This window comes from Halichoerus grypus, chromosome 6 (genome assembly GCF_964656455.1).
Source record: "Halichoerus grypus chromosome 6, mHalGry1.hap1.1, whole genome shotgun sequence".
Taxonomy (NCBI): domain Eukaryota; kingdom Metazoa; phylum Chordata; class Mammalia; order Carnivora; family Phocidae; genus Halichoerus; species Halichoerus grypus.
This window is the reverse complement of record NC_135717.1, coordinates 3,385,255-3,399,663: the sequence shown is the minus strand read 5'-3', so window position 1 is coordinate 3,399,663 and position 14,409 is coordinate 3,385,255. Positions and strand designations below refer to the sequence as shown.

Sequence of the window (14,409 nt, the reverse complement as noted above, 5' to 3'; positions counted from 1 at the left end):
ATTTTTTCATCATGTCTGCAATTGCTCATTGAAGTTTTTTTTTTATGATGGCTGCTTTAAAATCTGTGTCAGGGGGCGCCCGGGTGGCTCAGTCGTTAACTGTCTGCCTTCGGCTCAGGTCATGATCCCAGGGTCCTGGGATTGAGCCCCGCGTCGGGCTCCCTGCTCCGCGGGAAGCCTGCTTCTCCCTCTCCCACTCCCCCTGCTTGTGTTCCCTCTCTCGCTGTGTCTCTCTGTTAAATAAATAAAATCTTTAAAAAAAATAAAATCTGTGTCAGATAACTCTAATAGCTGTGTTATCTTGGTGTTGGCATCTGTTAACTGTCTGTTCTCATTCAGTTTATGGTCTTCCTGGTTCTTGGATCTGGATCTTATTTAAACCTTGTGTTTTACTTGCCCTCCTCTGACACCAATCCAGACGGGGGAGAGGGAGAATACCTTGTTACTGCCAGTGGGTGTGGGAATCCAGGTTCTCCCTTGGCTTCCATTGTCTCCTGGGTGTGGAGATATTTCTCATTACATTTGAGTGACAGTGGACTTTCAGGCTCCGCACTGATACCACTCTGGATGGGAAATGGACAGGCACCTCATTACTGTTTTCCAAACGGCTTCTACTGACACTGGGTGGTGGTGGGGTCTTCCTACTGCTGAGTGGTGGTAGAAATCCTGACTGTCCACTATACTCGCTTGGCACCACCCCTACCCTTCTTGGGGAGGTGGAGGAACGCTATATTACCTCTAGGTGGTGGTGGAAGCTCAGGCTGCCTGTGTGATCTTGGCACAGTCTCAGCTTTCCCCTTGGCATGATCTGAAACCACCAGGTGGCAGCAGGAGGGAAAGGAGGTGTTGGGACATCTTGTCACAGCCCCATGAGGTACAAATCTGAACTCTGCCTTTGCTGGCAGGGGTAGGAGATGCCCTGTTTTTCCCTGTGGTATTTAGCCGGAGTAGAACAATCACTGTCTAAAATGTTTGTCTTCCTAGGCTGCCTTTTCCTAGACCTTTGGCTACGGAGGCTAGGCTTTCCTTGGGGCCTTTTGGTCTGTACCTGTTCCAGGTTCTGGTTTCCCCAGCACCATGTTGGAGCTACGTGAGGCCAAAACCCAGAGACTCTGGCCAGAACCCAGAGAAGTACCACTATGTCATTCCTCAGCTCCTGAGGTCCTTCTCCAATATGCCAGCTTCTTTCAATTTCTTTTGTTTATCTAAATATCCAGGATTTTATTTGTATTTAGTGGGAGGAACAACAAAACAAAAACAAAGAAAGCACATCTACTCCATTTTTCAGAGCAGAAGTCTCTTTCCTGTATCTTCTTTTTAAACACTTGACTTCCCCTTGTCAGACCCTCCCATCTTCTGATCCTTCCCCAGAACTAATTATTTCTTGATTCCTGTTTCTTCACAGCCCCTCCCCCTCTGTATTTACCTACACACGTTCGTACCTATAGAAAATTGTGGTTTTGCCTTCTATAAGTAGTCAAATGCTATATATATTGTTCTGTAATTTGCTTTGTTCATTTATTTTATTTTATAAATGGGGCTCGATCTCATGACCCTGAGATCAAGACCTGAGCTGAAATCAAGAGTCAGACGCTTGACTGACTGAGCCACCCAGGCTCCCCATGCTTTGTCCTTTCAATACGTCTACGTCTCAGGAATCACTCCATGTCACTACACAGGGACTGTCCTCATTTTAGCTGCTGTTAAAAAGGGAACTGTTTTCCATATTATGAATAAATGTAGTTTATTTAACTATTACTGAATAACTTCATGTTACAATTTTTTGCTATTATAAACAATGGTACTATTAACATCCTTATTCCTGCCAATTTGAGTGCAACCCCAGACTAGGTGAAAATACTGACAAAGCATAGATCTGATGAGGAACTTAAATCCACAGAACTCTTAAAACTCAACGATATGAAGATATGTAGCTCAATTTAAAAACAAGCAAAGGATTTCAATAATCATTTCTCAAAAGGAGATAAATGTCTATTATGTACACAGAAAGATGCTCCACAGCATCAGCCTTTAGGGAAATGCAAATTAAACCCACAATATACTACTTTATGCCCATTGGGGTGGCTGGGATGACAAAAAAATACGATTACAAGTGTTGACAAGGATGTGGAAAAACGAGAACCCTCATACTTTGATGATGGGAATGCAAAATAGTGCAGCCACGTTGACAAAAGGTCTGGCAGTTCCTCAAAATGTTAGAGTTACCCCGTGATCCGCAATTCTACTTGTATGTATACACTCAAATGAAATGAAAACCTGTGTCCACACATTTTTACACAAATAGTCACAGTAGCATTACTCATAATAGAAAGTAGAAACGATCGATGTCCATCAACTGCTGAATGAATAAACAAAATCTGGTCTATCCATACAATGGCGTATCATTGGGGAAAACAAACAAAAAAAGGGATGAATTGCTCATTCATGCTACAGCACGGATGAATCTTGAAAACATGATGCTCAGTGAAAGAAGCCAGTACAGAAGGCCGTTTGCAGTATGATTTCATTTCTATGAAATGTCTGGAAGGGGCTCATTTGTAGAGATGGGCGGTAAATGAGTGGTTGCTCAGGCTGGGCGGGGGGTGGGCTTAAGGAGAAATGGTGAGTGACCGTTCGTGGCTATGAGATCGCCTTTCGGGATGATGAGAACTCTACAGCTTGAATAAGGTGATGGTTGCATTACTCTGTAAATGTGTGGGGCAGAACGTGGACCTGGACAATATAAACAGGTGAATTATATGGTACGGCATGTGAAGTATTTCTCAATAAAGCTGTTAGAAAAAGAACCACCTGGCAGTGGGCCTCCAGCGGCTAGTGGCTGTGGTTTGCCAAGCCCTGATCTAGACCAGCGACCGCACCGGTCCCACCTGGCAGGTGTTGCCAGGCCTGCTCTCTCACGGCAAGACCCAGTGACCTGCCGGGAGGCTCGCGGAAACCTCTGCCCCTTCAATTCTCGGGGAGTGTTCGTGGTACAAACCAAATCGCACAATGCGCCATGTTCTGGATTTCCTAATGTTTTCTCAGAAGAGCTATGTTTATCATTCTCTGTCCCCATAAGCCCCATATTTTGTAAGATCTTACCCACTTAGCAAATTTCATTCCCCTTTCCTCAAAGAACAGCATGGTCAGCTCCTTCGAATTTCTAGCGGAAGGCCATTTTTTCCCAGATGCCTTAGTCAAGATGGAAACTGCTCCTCCTGCCTCCTACCCAGTGCCCCTCACCCTGCTCTACTTTTATAATTATACTTCTCACCCTGAGCAGCCTATACAATTTCTGAGTTATGTTTATTGCTTATTTCTGGATCCCTTACTTGGAAGTTGGTTCCACAAGAGGGGGTATTTTGTCTCATTCTCTGAGGTGCCCCAAGTACTGAGACATCGCATAGAGCTCAGGAGAGATCTGTTCAGAAGTGAGTGAGTGTTACCAAGTACTTGGCTTTCCTTTTTGTTTTGTTTTTAGAAATCAGGTACTACAATGATCGCTACCATCTCTTGAGTATTCCAAATGTCCACGTTTCACAGATGGGAAAACTGAGCTCAGCATCAGAACCCAGCCCAGGTGACACGGCCAGGAAGGATGGGACCCGGGTGCGAATCCAGACAGCGGGCCTCTGGAGCCCACCCCTCGGCGCCCGCCAGTGTGGGGCTGACCCCTGCACGGCCTAGGTAAGGAAAAGGAGATAACTTTCTGTTGGGCATTCTGAAATATTGAAAATATCTTGTGACACCCCCTCACGGGACCTCGGTGAGCCCCTAACGGAATGAGCCGGCCAGTTTAGAAACACTCATGGACAGTGAGAGTCTGCGGCTCCAGAGAACAGGAACGAATATGCAGGTGCATTTCGATTTAGAGACCTGTAAACAGATAATCTATGTGCTCACATACTAGTTATCATCAGCGGTGCAAATCTGGGAGGGGGACCGCCCCAGGATCGTGACAGCATCTGCCATAGGGTTCCAGCTCCTGGAGACCCTTGTGGGGTTTATACTGGGAAAACACCCCTGCAAAGGCTGGGCCTCCAGGGGACAGAGACAAGCACAGAGCTCTCTTGATCCCAGACATCTTGCAATGTCCTCATCCTCTGTTTAGCTGGCTCCCACTGACCTGGCTCTTTCCTAAGCCCCGGCACGGTGACGAGTCCCTCTTCCTGTGAGCCAGATGAGAGCAGGGTGTGAACGGAGGGCAGACAGATTGGCTGGTGGTGGATTTGGCAAAACCACCACCTCTCCGAGTGCAGATACGGGCACCGGGGTTGTGATTATGATGACTTCATCTAACCAAGTGCTTCTGGCATTAATCTTCTGACTTTCCAATCATCTCTGCTAATAGCCACCAGGATTCTCTGCAGCCTCATTGAGATTCCAGTGCGCTTCCAGTTTTAGCCCGAGCCGGATTCTGAGTCACTCAAAGGCAACAGAAAATTCAGAAACCACATTTAGCGGTGACTGTTCTTGGCATGATGAAAGACAGTTGTGAGTAGAGGCTACTCAGGAGGCTAGGACAAGGAGGACATGACGGGGGAGGGGGGAGAAGAGGGGAGAGGGCAGGGGAAGAGCAGGGCTTGACTCCCTATGTTTTCAAGTCACAAGTTAGATTCACAAATATTTCCAAAACTTCATTAATAATTTAAAAAAAATGTATGGTACCTTCCAGTACAATGAAATTCTAAATGGAAGATGGGAGTGACCCAAGGTACAATTTCTTAACTAAAAGAGCCTCACTTGTTCCAAAACAACATGTTGAGCATAGTCCTGTTTCAGGGAGAGGGGGCTGAACCAGGGTAGTGGATTTTGGTTTGGATGGGGCTACTTTTACCTAAAAGCCTACGAGCAGGAAGGGGTTGATGGTGGAGTCTCGGCGTGGTTGGCGTGGCGGCAGTGTGGACCCCTATGTCGGAGCAGCTGCCACAGTCTTCCACCTCTGGTCCTCCTGTGTACGGCTGGGCGGCCAGGCTCCCACCGGAGGCCCCGTTTTTTGCTCGAGGTGCCCTGAGCTGACGGTGGTGGTGACCCCTGGAGTCTGCAGACAGCCTTCCCATCTACTTCTCACTTATGTCTCAGAACAGCTTAGTGTGACATTACAGAAAAAAGATAAATCGGAGAGCATCAGCGATCTTCCCAAGACCACACGGCTAGGTCACGGCCCACCCTCTTCGATTCATGTCTGTGACCGGCGCCCAGGATGCCCAGAAAGGACAGGCACTGGCGAGGGGAGCAGTCAGCCTGGATGTCCTGGCGCCATTTTCCTCTTCTGTTTGAAAAGATACTCTGTGTGTGTGGTGACAAATTCAGACCGTGCCAAGGTTGGAGGCAATCACCGTCACCGAGTTCTTGTCCATCATTCCAGAGCTGGTCTCTACACATCCTGACGTGTGTGTCCATATACACACACGTATGCACACACGAGTGAGAGCACACTGCTTTTTGCTCCTGAGGGCATAACTTGAGGCTTGCTCTGTGCCCACAGATGTCTTCCAGCTCATACTTTCAAACAGCTGTGTAGGTTCCAGTGTGTGGACATAGCAGATTTCATTTCCTGCCGCTGGTGGCCTGGGGACATCTGTGCTAGAGGTGGCTCTGGGCCAGAAGGGCCTTGTCTCTAGGCTCACGTGGGTGAGTGGGCACGACTGAGGTGGATGATGAAGGGGGCCTCCCCTCGCTGGGGTCCCCGGGACACTGTGTGGCCTCTCTAGCAGAGATGCCCCTGGAGACCTTCTGAGTGGCTTGTTTGGGTCTCTGGCTTCTGTCACACCTCATTTCTGGAGCAGCCAGTCCCCAACCTTTTGGCCCTGAACGTTCTCAAAAAAATGTTCCCTAAGGCAGAACATTCTAGAAAAATGTTCCCTAAGACAGAGAGAGGACAGGATTCTCAGTTGCAGGCTCTGGGCCTCTACCAGCTGAATGTGATTTTCCTCTTGGGCTCCCTTCAGGGACCCCAATGGGCCCCCCCAAGTCATCAGGCCAATTATGCTGTCTGCTGGCTGGAGAACCCACAGAAATATCTCAGGATGGCCTCAGAAATATGAATTTTCTATTAAAATATTTGAACCTGGATCACATTCAACCCCATAATGTAGTGGTTTGCTCAATGAGTGTAGAATATGGTCTTATCTGAGGAGAAGCGGGATATTTTAAGACCACGGTGCCCAAAATTAACAGCTTGGAATTTTCATCCATGCTGGCTGTTAACTGACTTAAGCCATTAGTGGGAAAGACATTTTGGCAAATCCTGAAGCACTTGTCCAGGCAAAGTCGCGGACACGATCAGACCATTTAACAAGGGGCATCTGGCGAACCGACCATTTTAGGAAAATGGGTTGTTTCATCAGAAGGTTTGCAAAAGCTTCCGTTCTTCCCAAACACAGCATCTGAGAACGGTTCCACCTCGAGACAGAACCAAACCCCTAAAACCCACCGTGGGCATCACAGAAGCTGGCAACCACCATCAAATCTCGGTTTTCTGGGGAAACACGGTGAGGCCTTGTCACCAACCTCCAAACCTCTTCTCGCTTTGCCTTTTCCTTGGTGCCGCGGGGACCTCAGATCATCACGAGGTGGAGGTCAGGGGTCAAGGCCACCCCCCAACATGGTCAGCTCAAGGCCCACAGCGCGTCTCCAGCTCAGGCCCTCTGGCTTCTCTCTCCTGCAGGCGGATGTCGGGTGCGGTGAGGCGGCGGGGTTGACGGGGGTCCCCTAGCTGTGGGTCAGGGTCAGAGGCTGCCGCTGTGTGGGGGAGGGACCCCAAGCCGGCAGGTGAGCCGGCAGGAAGGCCATGGGTGAACCCCAGATACTTCCAGAGGTGCGGCCCCGCCAGGCTGGGGCCATTTAGAAACAATTCATGATTTTTACGGAGTGGTTTTTTATTTTCGGTCCCCCAAACACCTCATTTTGCAGAAAACACACTTCCGGCTTCCATCCATAGCTCACTGCGAACAAGGCCCCGCCTTCGCTGGCAAATCTTTTCTGGAACGACCCAGTGTCTTATCCCGAGGCCAGCGACACCGATCCTCCTGAGCCCCCGGGCCTTCCCGGGGCTCGGCTGCTGGAGCCTCTGCGGCCCCACGGGCTGCCCCTCCGCGCCGGTCGGAGCTCAGGCCCCAGCGCGAGGAGGTCCCCCGGCCCAGCCCCGGGTGCACGGAGCAGGGCTCTCCCGCGGCCAGCAGGTGCACAGTCGCAGGCTAACGCAAGCAAACGGGCCTCCCCGTCGGAACGAGGGCGCGCGCCCCGTTGACAGGAACAGTTTGGAAACGGGCGCTTTGCCGAGGGCCGTGCCGGGGGCTCAAGCTCCCTGGTGGGGCCCAGGCCCCATCATCCTGCGGACGGGGCTCTCGGTGAAGGACAGGAGGACCCAGAGCCCCAGCTCCCTTCGGCGGCAGCCCCTGCGCCCCACTGCCGCGTCCGCGCCCGCCGATGCGCACTGTGGGCCGCCTGGGGCCGGGCTCCGGGACTCGGGGCGCAGACATCCGCAGCGGGGCGCGCTCCGCTCCTGCCCCTCCCCCGCCCAGCCCCCTCCTCAGGGGCCGAGGACCCGCGCACTCAGGCCTCCTCCCGGGCTGGGACCCTCACCCACGTCGCTTTTCCTGCCTGGGGCAGTCCACCTACCTGTCCCCCAGCACGGCAGGGGCTTCTGTTCCCGGTGACGAATGCCGCGTTCAGAAAGGCCGTCCCTGAACTTCTCAACAAGCACAGACTTCACGACAAAGCTGTGCGCGGCCCAGGCCCAGGGAGCGCGCCCGTCTCCCCCGTGGTCAGGCCGGCGTGTGCGCCTCCGAGCTGCGCGCAGGGGCCCTGGCTTCTTCCAGGCTCTGCGCCCCAGCTCCCCGCGGAAGCAGACCCCCCCCGGAAGGCAGTGCGGGGGCTCAGGACCCTGGCCCTGTGGCCCCCGGCCACCCAGCTTTGGAGCGCGATCTGCCCCTTGCCAGCTGGCTTCCCTGGGGCAGGTGTCTGCACCCCTCTGGGCGTTTCCTCACCCACAACCCGGGAGCCCCGACCGTGCTGCCGCCCGGGGCTGCTGGAGTCCCGCGGATGGACACAGGCCAAGGACACAGACGGCCGCCCGGCCACCGGCGGTGTTCAGTAACCGCCCGCTGTCTCTGACAGGCAGGCGCACTGACAGCCTGGGGACGGTGGGAAATGCGCAGTTTTCAGTGTTCTATCTATGGATGCTGGGAGACAGGCGGTCGATGGCGGCGGGGAAAAGAGAAAACCGGAAACGTTCTTACCTCTGGCTCGTTGAGGCCAGTGCCGGCCCCTGGAGCAAGAGGGCCGTTTGGGACCTACAGGCCCCGGCGCTCCCTGCAGCCGGCGTCCGCCTCTCCCCGGGGCCGGCCTGCCTGGCCTGCCCGTGGGAATCACCTGGGTAGCTTTCAAAAAGAAGCGGATGCCTGTCCCAGCCCCCAGAGATCCTGCCTTCGTTGGTGCGGGCGTGGCCGCAGCACTGGGATCTGTGCGCACTCCCAGAGATCCTGAAATGCACCGCGCACGGGGGAGAGGCACCCTGTGACGCACGTGGGGATCCGGAGAGGGACGCCTCTCCTGGGGGTCAGGAGGGAGGCCTTGCTCCGGCCTGCATTCCCGCCAACCAAGGCTAAGTCTGGTAGGGAGCAGTGGAGCCTTTGGGGCACGGCCAGGTGGTGGGGCTACGTGGCCGGGTGCCCCCCGCGGGCGTCTCCCCGGGAGAGCGGAAATCCCTCTGACCTCAGCCCTGCTGTGCGTGCGCACCTGCAGCTCCCCGGGAGCGGGGTCTGGGACGGCTGCGCGTGCGGTTGAGGGCTGCACTGGGGTTCATCTTTACAGCCCTAGAATTCACGAGTCATTTCATCGATACTTGAAGAAAACCACAAGTGAATAAGGAACAAAATGATGTTTTTATTAAAAATCGTACCCATAGCACCTCTCTGTCTTCCTACAAGTTTTTTTTCTTTTTTTTAACGAGATCTGGTTTTCTGCACAATTCCAGAAAACGTTGTTGGGAAAACTTGAGGATTGACCTAAACTCTCGATAACCCAGAAGGCGCCGTGGAGGGGAGACGAGGCGTGCCTCCGCGGACTAGCTCAGTTCACAGACGGCCACGGTGTTCCTGCCTTCCCGACCCCTGGTCCATGCTACGGGGATGCTGCATTAGGGACAGCCAGACTGGGATACGTGGGTGGATTGCTCATTGGGAGAATAACTACACTGTGTGCCAAGAATTCGTAAAAACTAGAAACCATGCTACGATCCATTACGCAAACACCATGCTTCAGTCCGGTCGTGATCAAGTACGAGCCCAGCAACAAAAGAAGTTTACAGAGCACGCGCGACCCTTCCTCCTGGCGGCGTGGACCTTTTCCCTGGCCGTGGGCCTCGTCCCTCACTCGCGGGGGCGTGGGTCCCCACCCTGCCCTAGGCCACCCCGTCCTCTGCTACGACGTTTCACCGAGTACTCCTTAAAAGCTTGGCCGTGAGAGCAGCGGAGGGGAAGGCCGGGGAGGAGGGGCTCGGAGTGAGCCGATTCATCCAGGAGGGGGTACACGAGGCCGTGCTGATGTGCTTCACGCCGCTCGGTGCGAGCCCTGCCTGCAGCCGCCCCCGCCGCTCACCCGTCTGGGCAGGCGGTGCTCCGGTGCCGGGCGGAGAGGGGCAGCCCCGTGCTCGCCCAGCCCTGCGGCTCCGACACACAGCCCGGCCCCTCGTGGCCGCTCCGCTGCTTCACCCCACCTGTCAGCTCCATCTCCAGTGACCCACCTGCGGGCGAGCCTGGGGGCGCTCAGCGGCTGGCCGGGGAGCGCCGCACGACGTCACTCCAGAGGACGGCAAGGAGCGGACGTCTCATCCTGTCTTGGTTAAATGTTGCTTGTTCGTGTGAGATAGTTTTATTCCTCCGGAAGGGTGGGAGGCCGGGAAGTGACGCTCGTCCCCGCGCCACTCTGGGGGTGAGGCAGACACCGGACCGCGAACACCCTCTCTTCCGCTGGGTGCAGCCTCTCCCCAGGGCCCGGCTAACAGCGGGTCTGCAGCCAGGGTGGGCTCAGCAGTTCCACGCAGGGCAAGTTCAGGAAGGGGAGAGAAAGCACCGGGAAGAGGATGAGCCTTGAAAAAGGTGTCGTGTCGCGGCAGGAACCCCCAACGCAAAGAACACAACTCAAACCAAATCGTCCTCATTCCAACACGTTCTAACACTTTCCCCCGTTATTTAAAGCAAAGTCCATATGGCTTAGAGAGCGAAGTGCACGGAAGGCAGGGTTTGTCCGAGTTCTCTGCTGGCGCCTGTCTTCCAAGAAGTTCCGCCTGCGTCTCGGGCCGAGAGCAACGAGCAGGGGCTCCGGACCCGAGGGGCGTCCTGTCCCGTGAACTCTGGTGGGTGATTCTCACGCACAAGTGGCTTTGGGCAGAGCATCTGGGATTTTTGGTTTAGACTATTTCTGCTTCCACTCAGAAAAAGGCGGCAGGAAGGAGAGAAGGAAGGGAAGGAAAAGGAGGGGATTGAGAGAGAGAGAGAAAGGAACCTTCCCTCTAGTTTTGGAAAAACTGAAAAGGGGCTTTTCACCCAACACAAAACTCTCCTCGGTCTCCTGGGGCCACAGGCAGCCTCTCTGAAAGCAGAGGGCCCCATGGAGGTGTAGAAGGAAGACAGCCGAGTAGACACCACACGCTCTCCGTGTGGCCTGGAGACGGGCTCCCCCACCCTCAGGGCACCGCAGGTCATCTGGGAGGACAGCACCTGCCTCGCTCCCCTGGGCCTTGGGGCTGTCAGCAGGATGCTGGGCAGTGTCACGGCCACACTCCTTCTGGCGAGGTGGGGACACCGCGCCCTCCCCGAGCTCTGGGCGCAGTCTGGCTGGCACCAGCGGCATGCCGCGTACACCCGGACCTAGGCTCTGGCCCGGCGGGTCGGCCCTGCTCCTCAGCCACATCAGACCCCTCTTGCAAGAATAATGTGATGGCTGGAACCACAGCTACAGTTTGGACTCTCGAATTTTCAACGTAGTTCATGCTATTTTCATGTAGCTAAAAAACTAAAATGAAACAATAGCAAAGGGAAAAAAAAAAAACCAAAACATTTCCAGGAAACCCATTAAGGCTAGAAGCTGGGCTCGGTCGGGGTGGGGGATGCAGCGGCACTGGTGGGCAAGGCAGTGGGCAGCGGGCGGAGCAAGGAGACCAGGGGGCCACGCTCAGAGGAAGGCCGGCGCCCACCTGTGCAGGAGGCCTGGTGAGGAGGAGGCAATGCGGGGCCTCGTTTGCTCAGAGCTGTTTTGCTTTATTTGGAGACACTGACGCTTTTTGTCTTTCTCATGTACAAAGCTAAACAATTAATAAAAAGGCACCTGGAGACAGCAGAGACTCATTCATTTCATGTGGCATATTTTAAAAAAAGATAAAAAGATTTAAAAAATACTCTGGTTAACAATGCACACCTCTTACACAACAAGCAATTCTGCAGGCGCCATCCGGTTCTGTCTGGGTTAGCGGGGTTGGCCGTGTGCTGTGTTCTCGGGAAGGAGCTAGCTTGCTGAGTGAGGGCCGGCGTGGGGCTTCCAGCCCCGGGGTGGTTTCCTGCTCTGCACCGTCGGGTTTAAGGACAGAAAGGAAGAAAACGGCCTGGATATTTCACCACTGGGGTGACACGGTGCAACCAACGGGGTCATCACCGGGTCAGACGACCCCACCTCGCAATCTCTTGCCCCCTTGCCAGGAACCTGGAAGCTGATTCCTTGCCTAGAAACTGCGGAGGGAGAGTATTTCAGAGGTGGATGCAGTCAGGTGGAAAATCGCGGAGCCCAGGGCAGACTTCGCTCTGCGGGCGGGGAGGCGGCCAGAGCCCAGCCGGGCGGTGGCACCGATGGAGAGCCCGGCGCACAGTGGTTCTCCCGAGGCACAGGAGGTAGAGAAGAGGAAGGAGCGGTCTGGACGCAGGCTCCCTCCATCCCCGCTCTCCCTCCCCCCGCAGCCTCCCTAGTTGGGCGTCGGGATGGCGAAACCCGGGGCCGGGGGGTTGGGGGGGTCTGAGGCCTTCCCGCCATTGCACCACTGAAATACACCTTCTCGTAAAAAGAAAAGAAAACAAAGAAACCCGCTTCCTGCAGCGATGTTACAAAAAGCCGTTAAAAAAACCTTCCTAATTGAAATCTAGTGTCCACAAGTAGGTAAAATCATCACTTATCAGAATTCTCTTTAAACAAAAGCTTGAGCTCAGTTATTGGAGTTGATTGTCTTAACAAAAGGAGGCTGGGAGGTCCGCCGAGGCCCCGCTGGGGCCGTCACACGAAGGAGGAGAAGCCGGTGAGCGGAGTCCGGGCGCCAGGGCCCGCGGGCGCGAACACGGCGCTCTGCGTGGTGACCACGGTGTGCAGGTGCGGCCCCGCCTCGCCGCCCGCCACCGCCTCGTACCTGTGCGGGGCACGCCCGCCGGGGGCCCGCCGCTTCCACGAGTTGTAGTAGGTGGGGTCGCTCATGTAGTGGTTGACGAAGGAGTGCTGGGGGGGCGCGTCCTCAGACTCAGAGTCGGTGCCCTGGGGGGGACAGCGAGGTGTGAGCAAGCACACGGAGGGGGAGGACAGCTGGGGGGTGGGCATGGGCAAGGGGATGGGGTGGCCTGGAGGGAGGGGGAGGACAGCCCTGGGGGGAGGGTGAGCATGGGGGAGGGGATGGGGTGGCCTGGAGGGAGGCGGAGGACAGCCCTGGGGGGAGGGTGAGCATGGGGGAGGGGATGGGGTGGCCTGGAGGGAGGGGGAGGACAGCCCTGGGGGGAGGGTGAGCATGGGGGAGGGGATGGGGTGGCCTGGAGGGAGGGGGAGGACAGCCCTGGGGGGAGGGTGAGCATGGGGGAGGGGATGGGGTGGCCTGGAGGGAGGCGGAGGACAGCCCTGGGGGGAGGGTGAGCATGGGGGAGGGGATGGGGTGGCCTGGAGGGAGGGGGAGGACAGCCCTGGGGGGAGGGTGAGCATGGGGGAGGGGATGGGGTGGCCTGGAGGGAGGGGGAGGACAGCCCTGGGGGGAGGGTGAGCATGGGGGAGGGGATGGGGTGGTCTGGAGGGAGGGGGAGGACAGCCCTGGGGAGAGGGTGAGCATGGGGGAGGGGATGGGGTGGCCTGGAGGGAGGGGGAGGACAGCCCTGGGGGGAGGGTGAGCATGGGCAAGGGGATGGGGTGGCCTGGAGGGAGGGGGAGGACAGCCCTGGGGGGAGGGTGAGCATGGGGGAGGGGATGGGGTGGCCTGGAGGGAGGGGGAGGACAGCCCTGGGGGGACCGGTGGCCACAGGGGAGGGCAGTCACGGGGAGCGTGGGGGCAGCCATGGGGGAGCGTGGCAGGGATGCGGCCACAGGCAGCCGGGCTGAGCTGGAAGCAGGGAGTGGCCAGAACGCAGGAGTAGCATTCACGACCCAAAGTGGGAAGGTCTGTGTCCGTTCCCGCCCTCTTCCCCTTCCTCCCCCCACTCGCACCCTCCACACGAGGTGCGCCCACACCTCCCCAGCCTGACCGCCGCCCGCAGACGCCCGGCTGAGCTCGGCAGCTCCGCTGTGTTCACGCAGGGACAATGTGCTGTCCCAGCTGCTCCCAACCCCTCCGTGTGCTGAGCCTGTCCCAAGAGGGGTCCACACTGCCCTCTGGCCCCAGGACAGGTCTCCATGGCCTCCAGGGGGCGCTCTGTGTCCTCACGGGGCAGAAGGCCCGTATGGTGGGGCCCAGTGGGCTTGCCCGACCCTGCGGTGTAGGCTGGCCAGACCACAGGGAGTGGGCCCTGAGCCACGCGGAGGCGAGGAAGGGGTATCCTCCATGGGATACAAATTCCACGTGCTGTCACCTCCATGCACACCTCTGTGGGGAGGCTGCCGAGGATCGAGGCCCGAGTGAGCCATGAGGTCTAACGGAGCCACCCAGCCCTGGCCCCCCAGGCCCTAGAGAGACCTGGCCCCTTGCCGAGCGGTACACAAGAGCCCGCCCTGTTGACGCGTGAAGGCCAGTCTGAGAGGGTTTCTCTCCCTTTCTTTTTATCACATAAATCCGCAGTTTCCGTTAAGAACGTTTAGTCCACGGCGTTTCTGTGTTCATATATTTTTTTTTTTTTAAAGATTTTATTTATTTATTTGACAGAGAGAGACACAGCGAGAGGAAACACAAGCAGGGGGAGCGGGAGAGGGAGAAGCAGGCTTCCCACTGAGCAGGGAGCCCGATGCGGGGCTCGATCCCAGGACCCTGGGATCATGACCTGAGCCGAAGGCAGACGCTTAATGACTGAGCCACTCAGGCGCCCCTCTGTGTTCATATTCTTGAAGCAAAACTCTATTTCCTGGTTTCTGAGGGTCGACTTTAAATCACTGGAAGCACTGCTAGCAGGGACAGTGGGTGAGGCCGTTTTCCCAAGACAGTGGAGGCCCCCCTTCCCCTGCCCCAGAGCTGCTCCG

General features: G+C 56.1%; 1 protein-coding gene across 5 annotated transcripts in view; it reads right to left on the bottom strand.

Annotated features, from left to right (window-relative positions):
• Positions 1-8,869: 8,869 nt before the first annotated feature.
• The window catches only part of SDK1 (sidekick cell adhesion molecule 1), an 877,999-nt gene continuing 872,459 nt past the window's right edge, over positions 8,870-14,409 (bottom strand). For all 5 annotated transcript variants that reach the window (XM_078074254.1, XM_078074256.1, XM_078074255.1 and 2 more), the window contains one exon: positions 8,870-12,516. In XM_078074254.1, the coding sequence (XP_077930380.1) occupies positions 12,265-12,516 (252 nt within the window). In that variant the 3' untranslated portion in view covers positions 8,870-12,264. The remainder of the gene's footprint in view (positions 12,517-14,409) is intronic.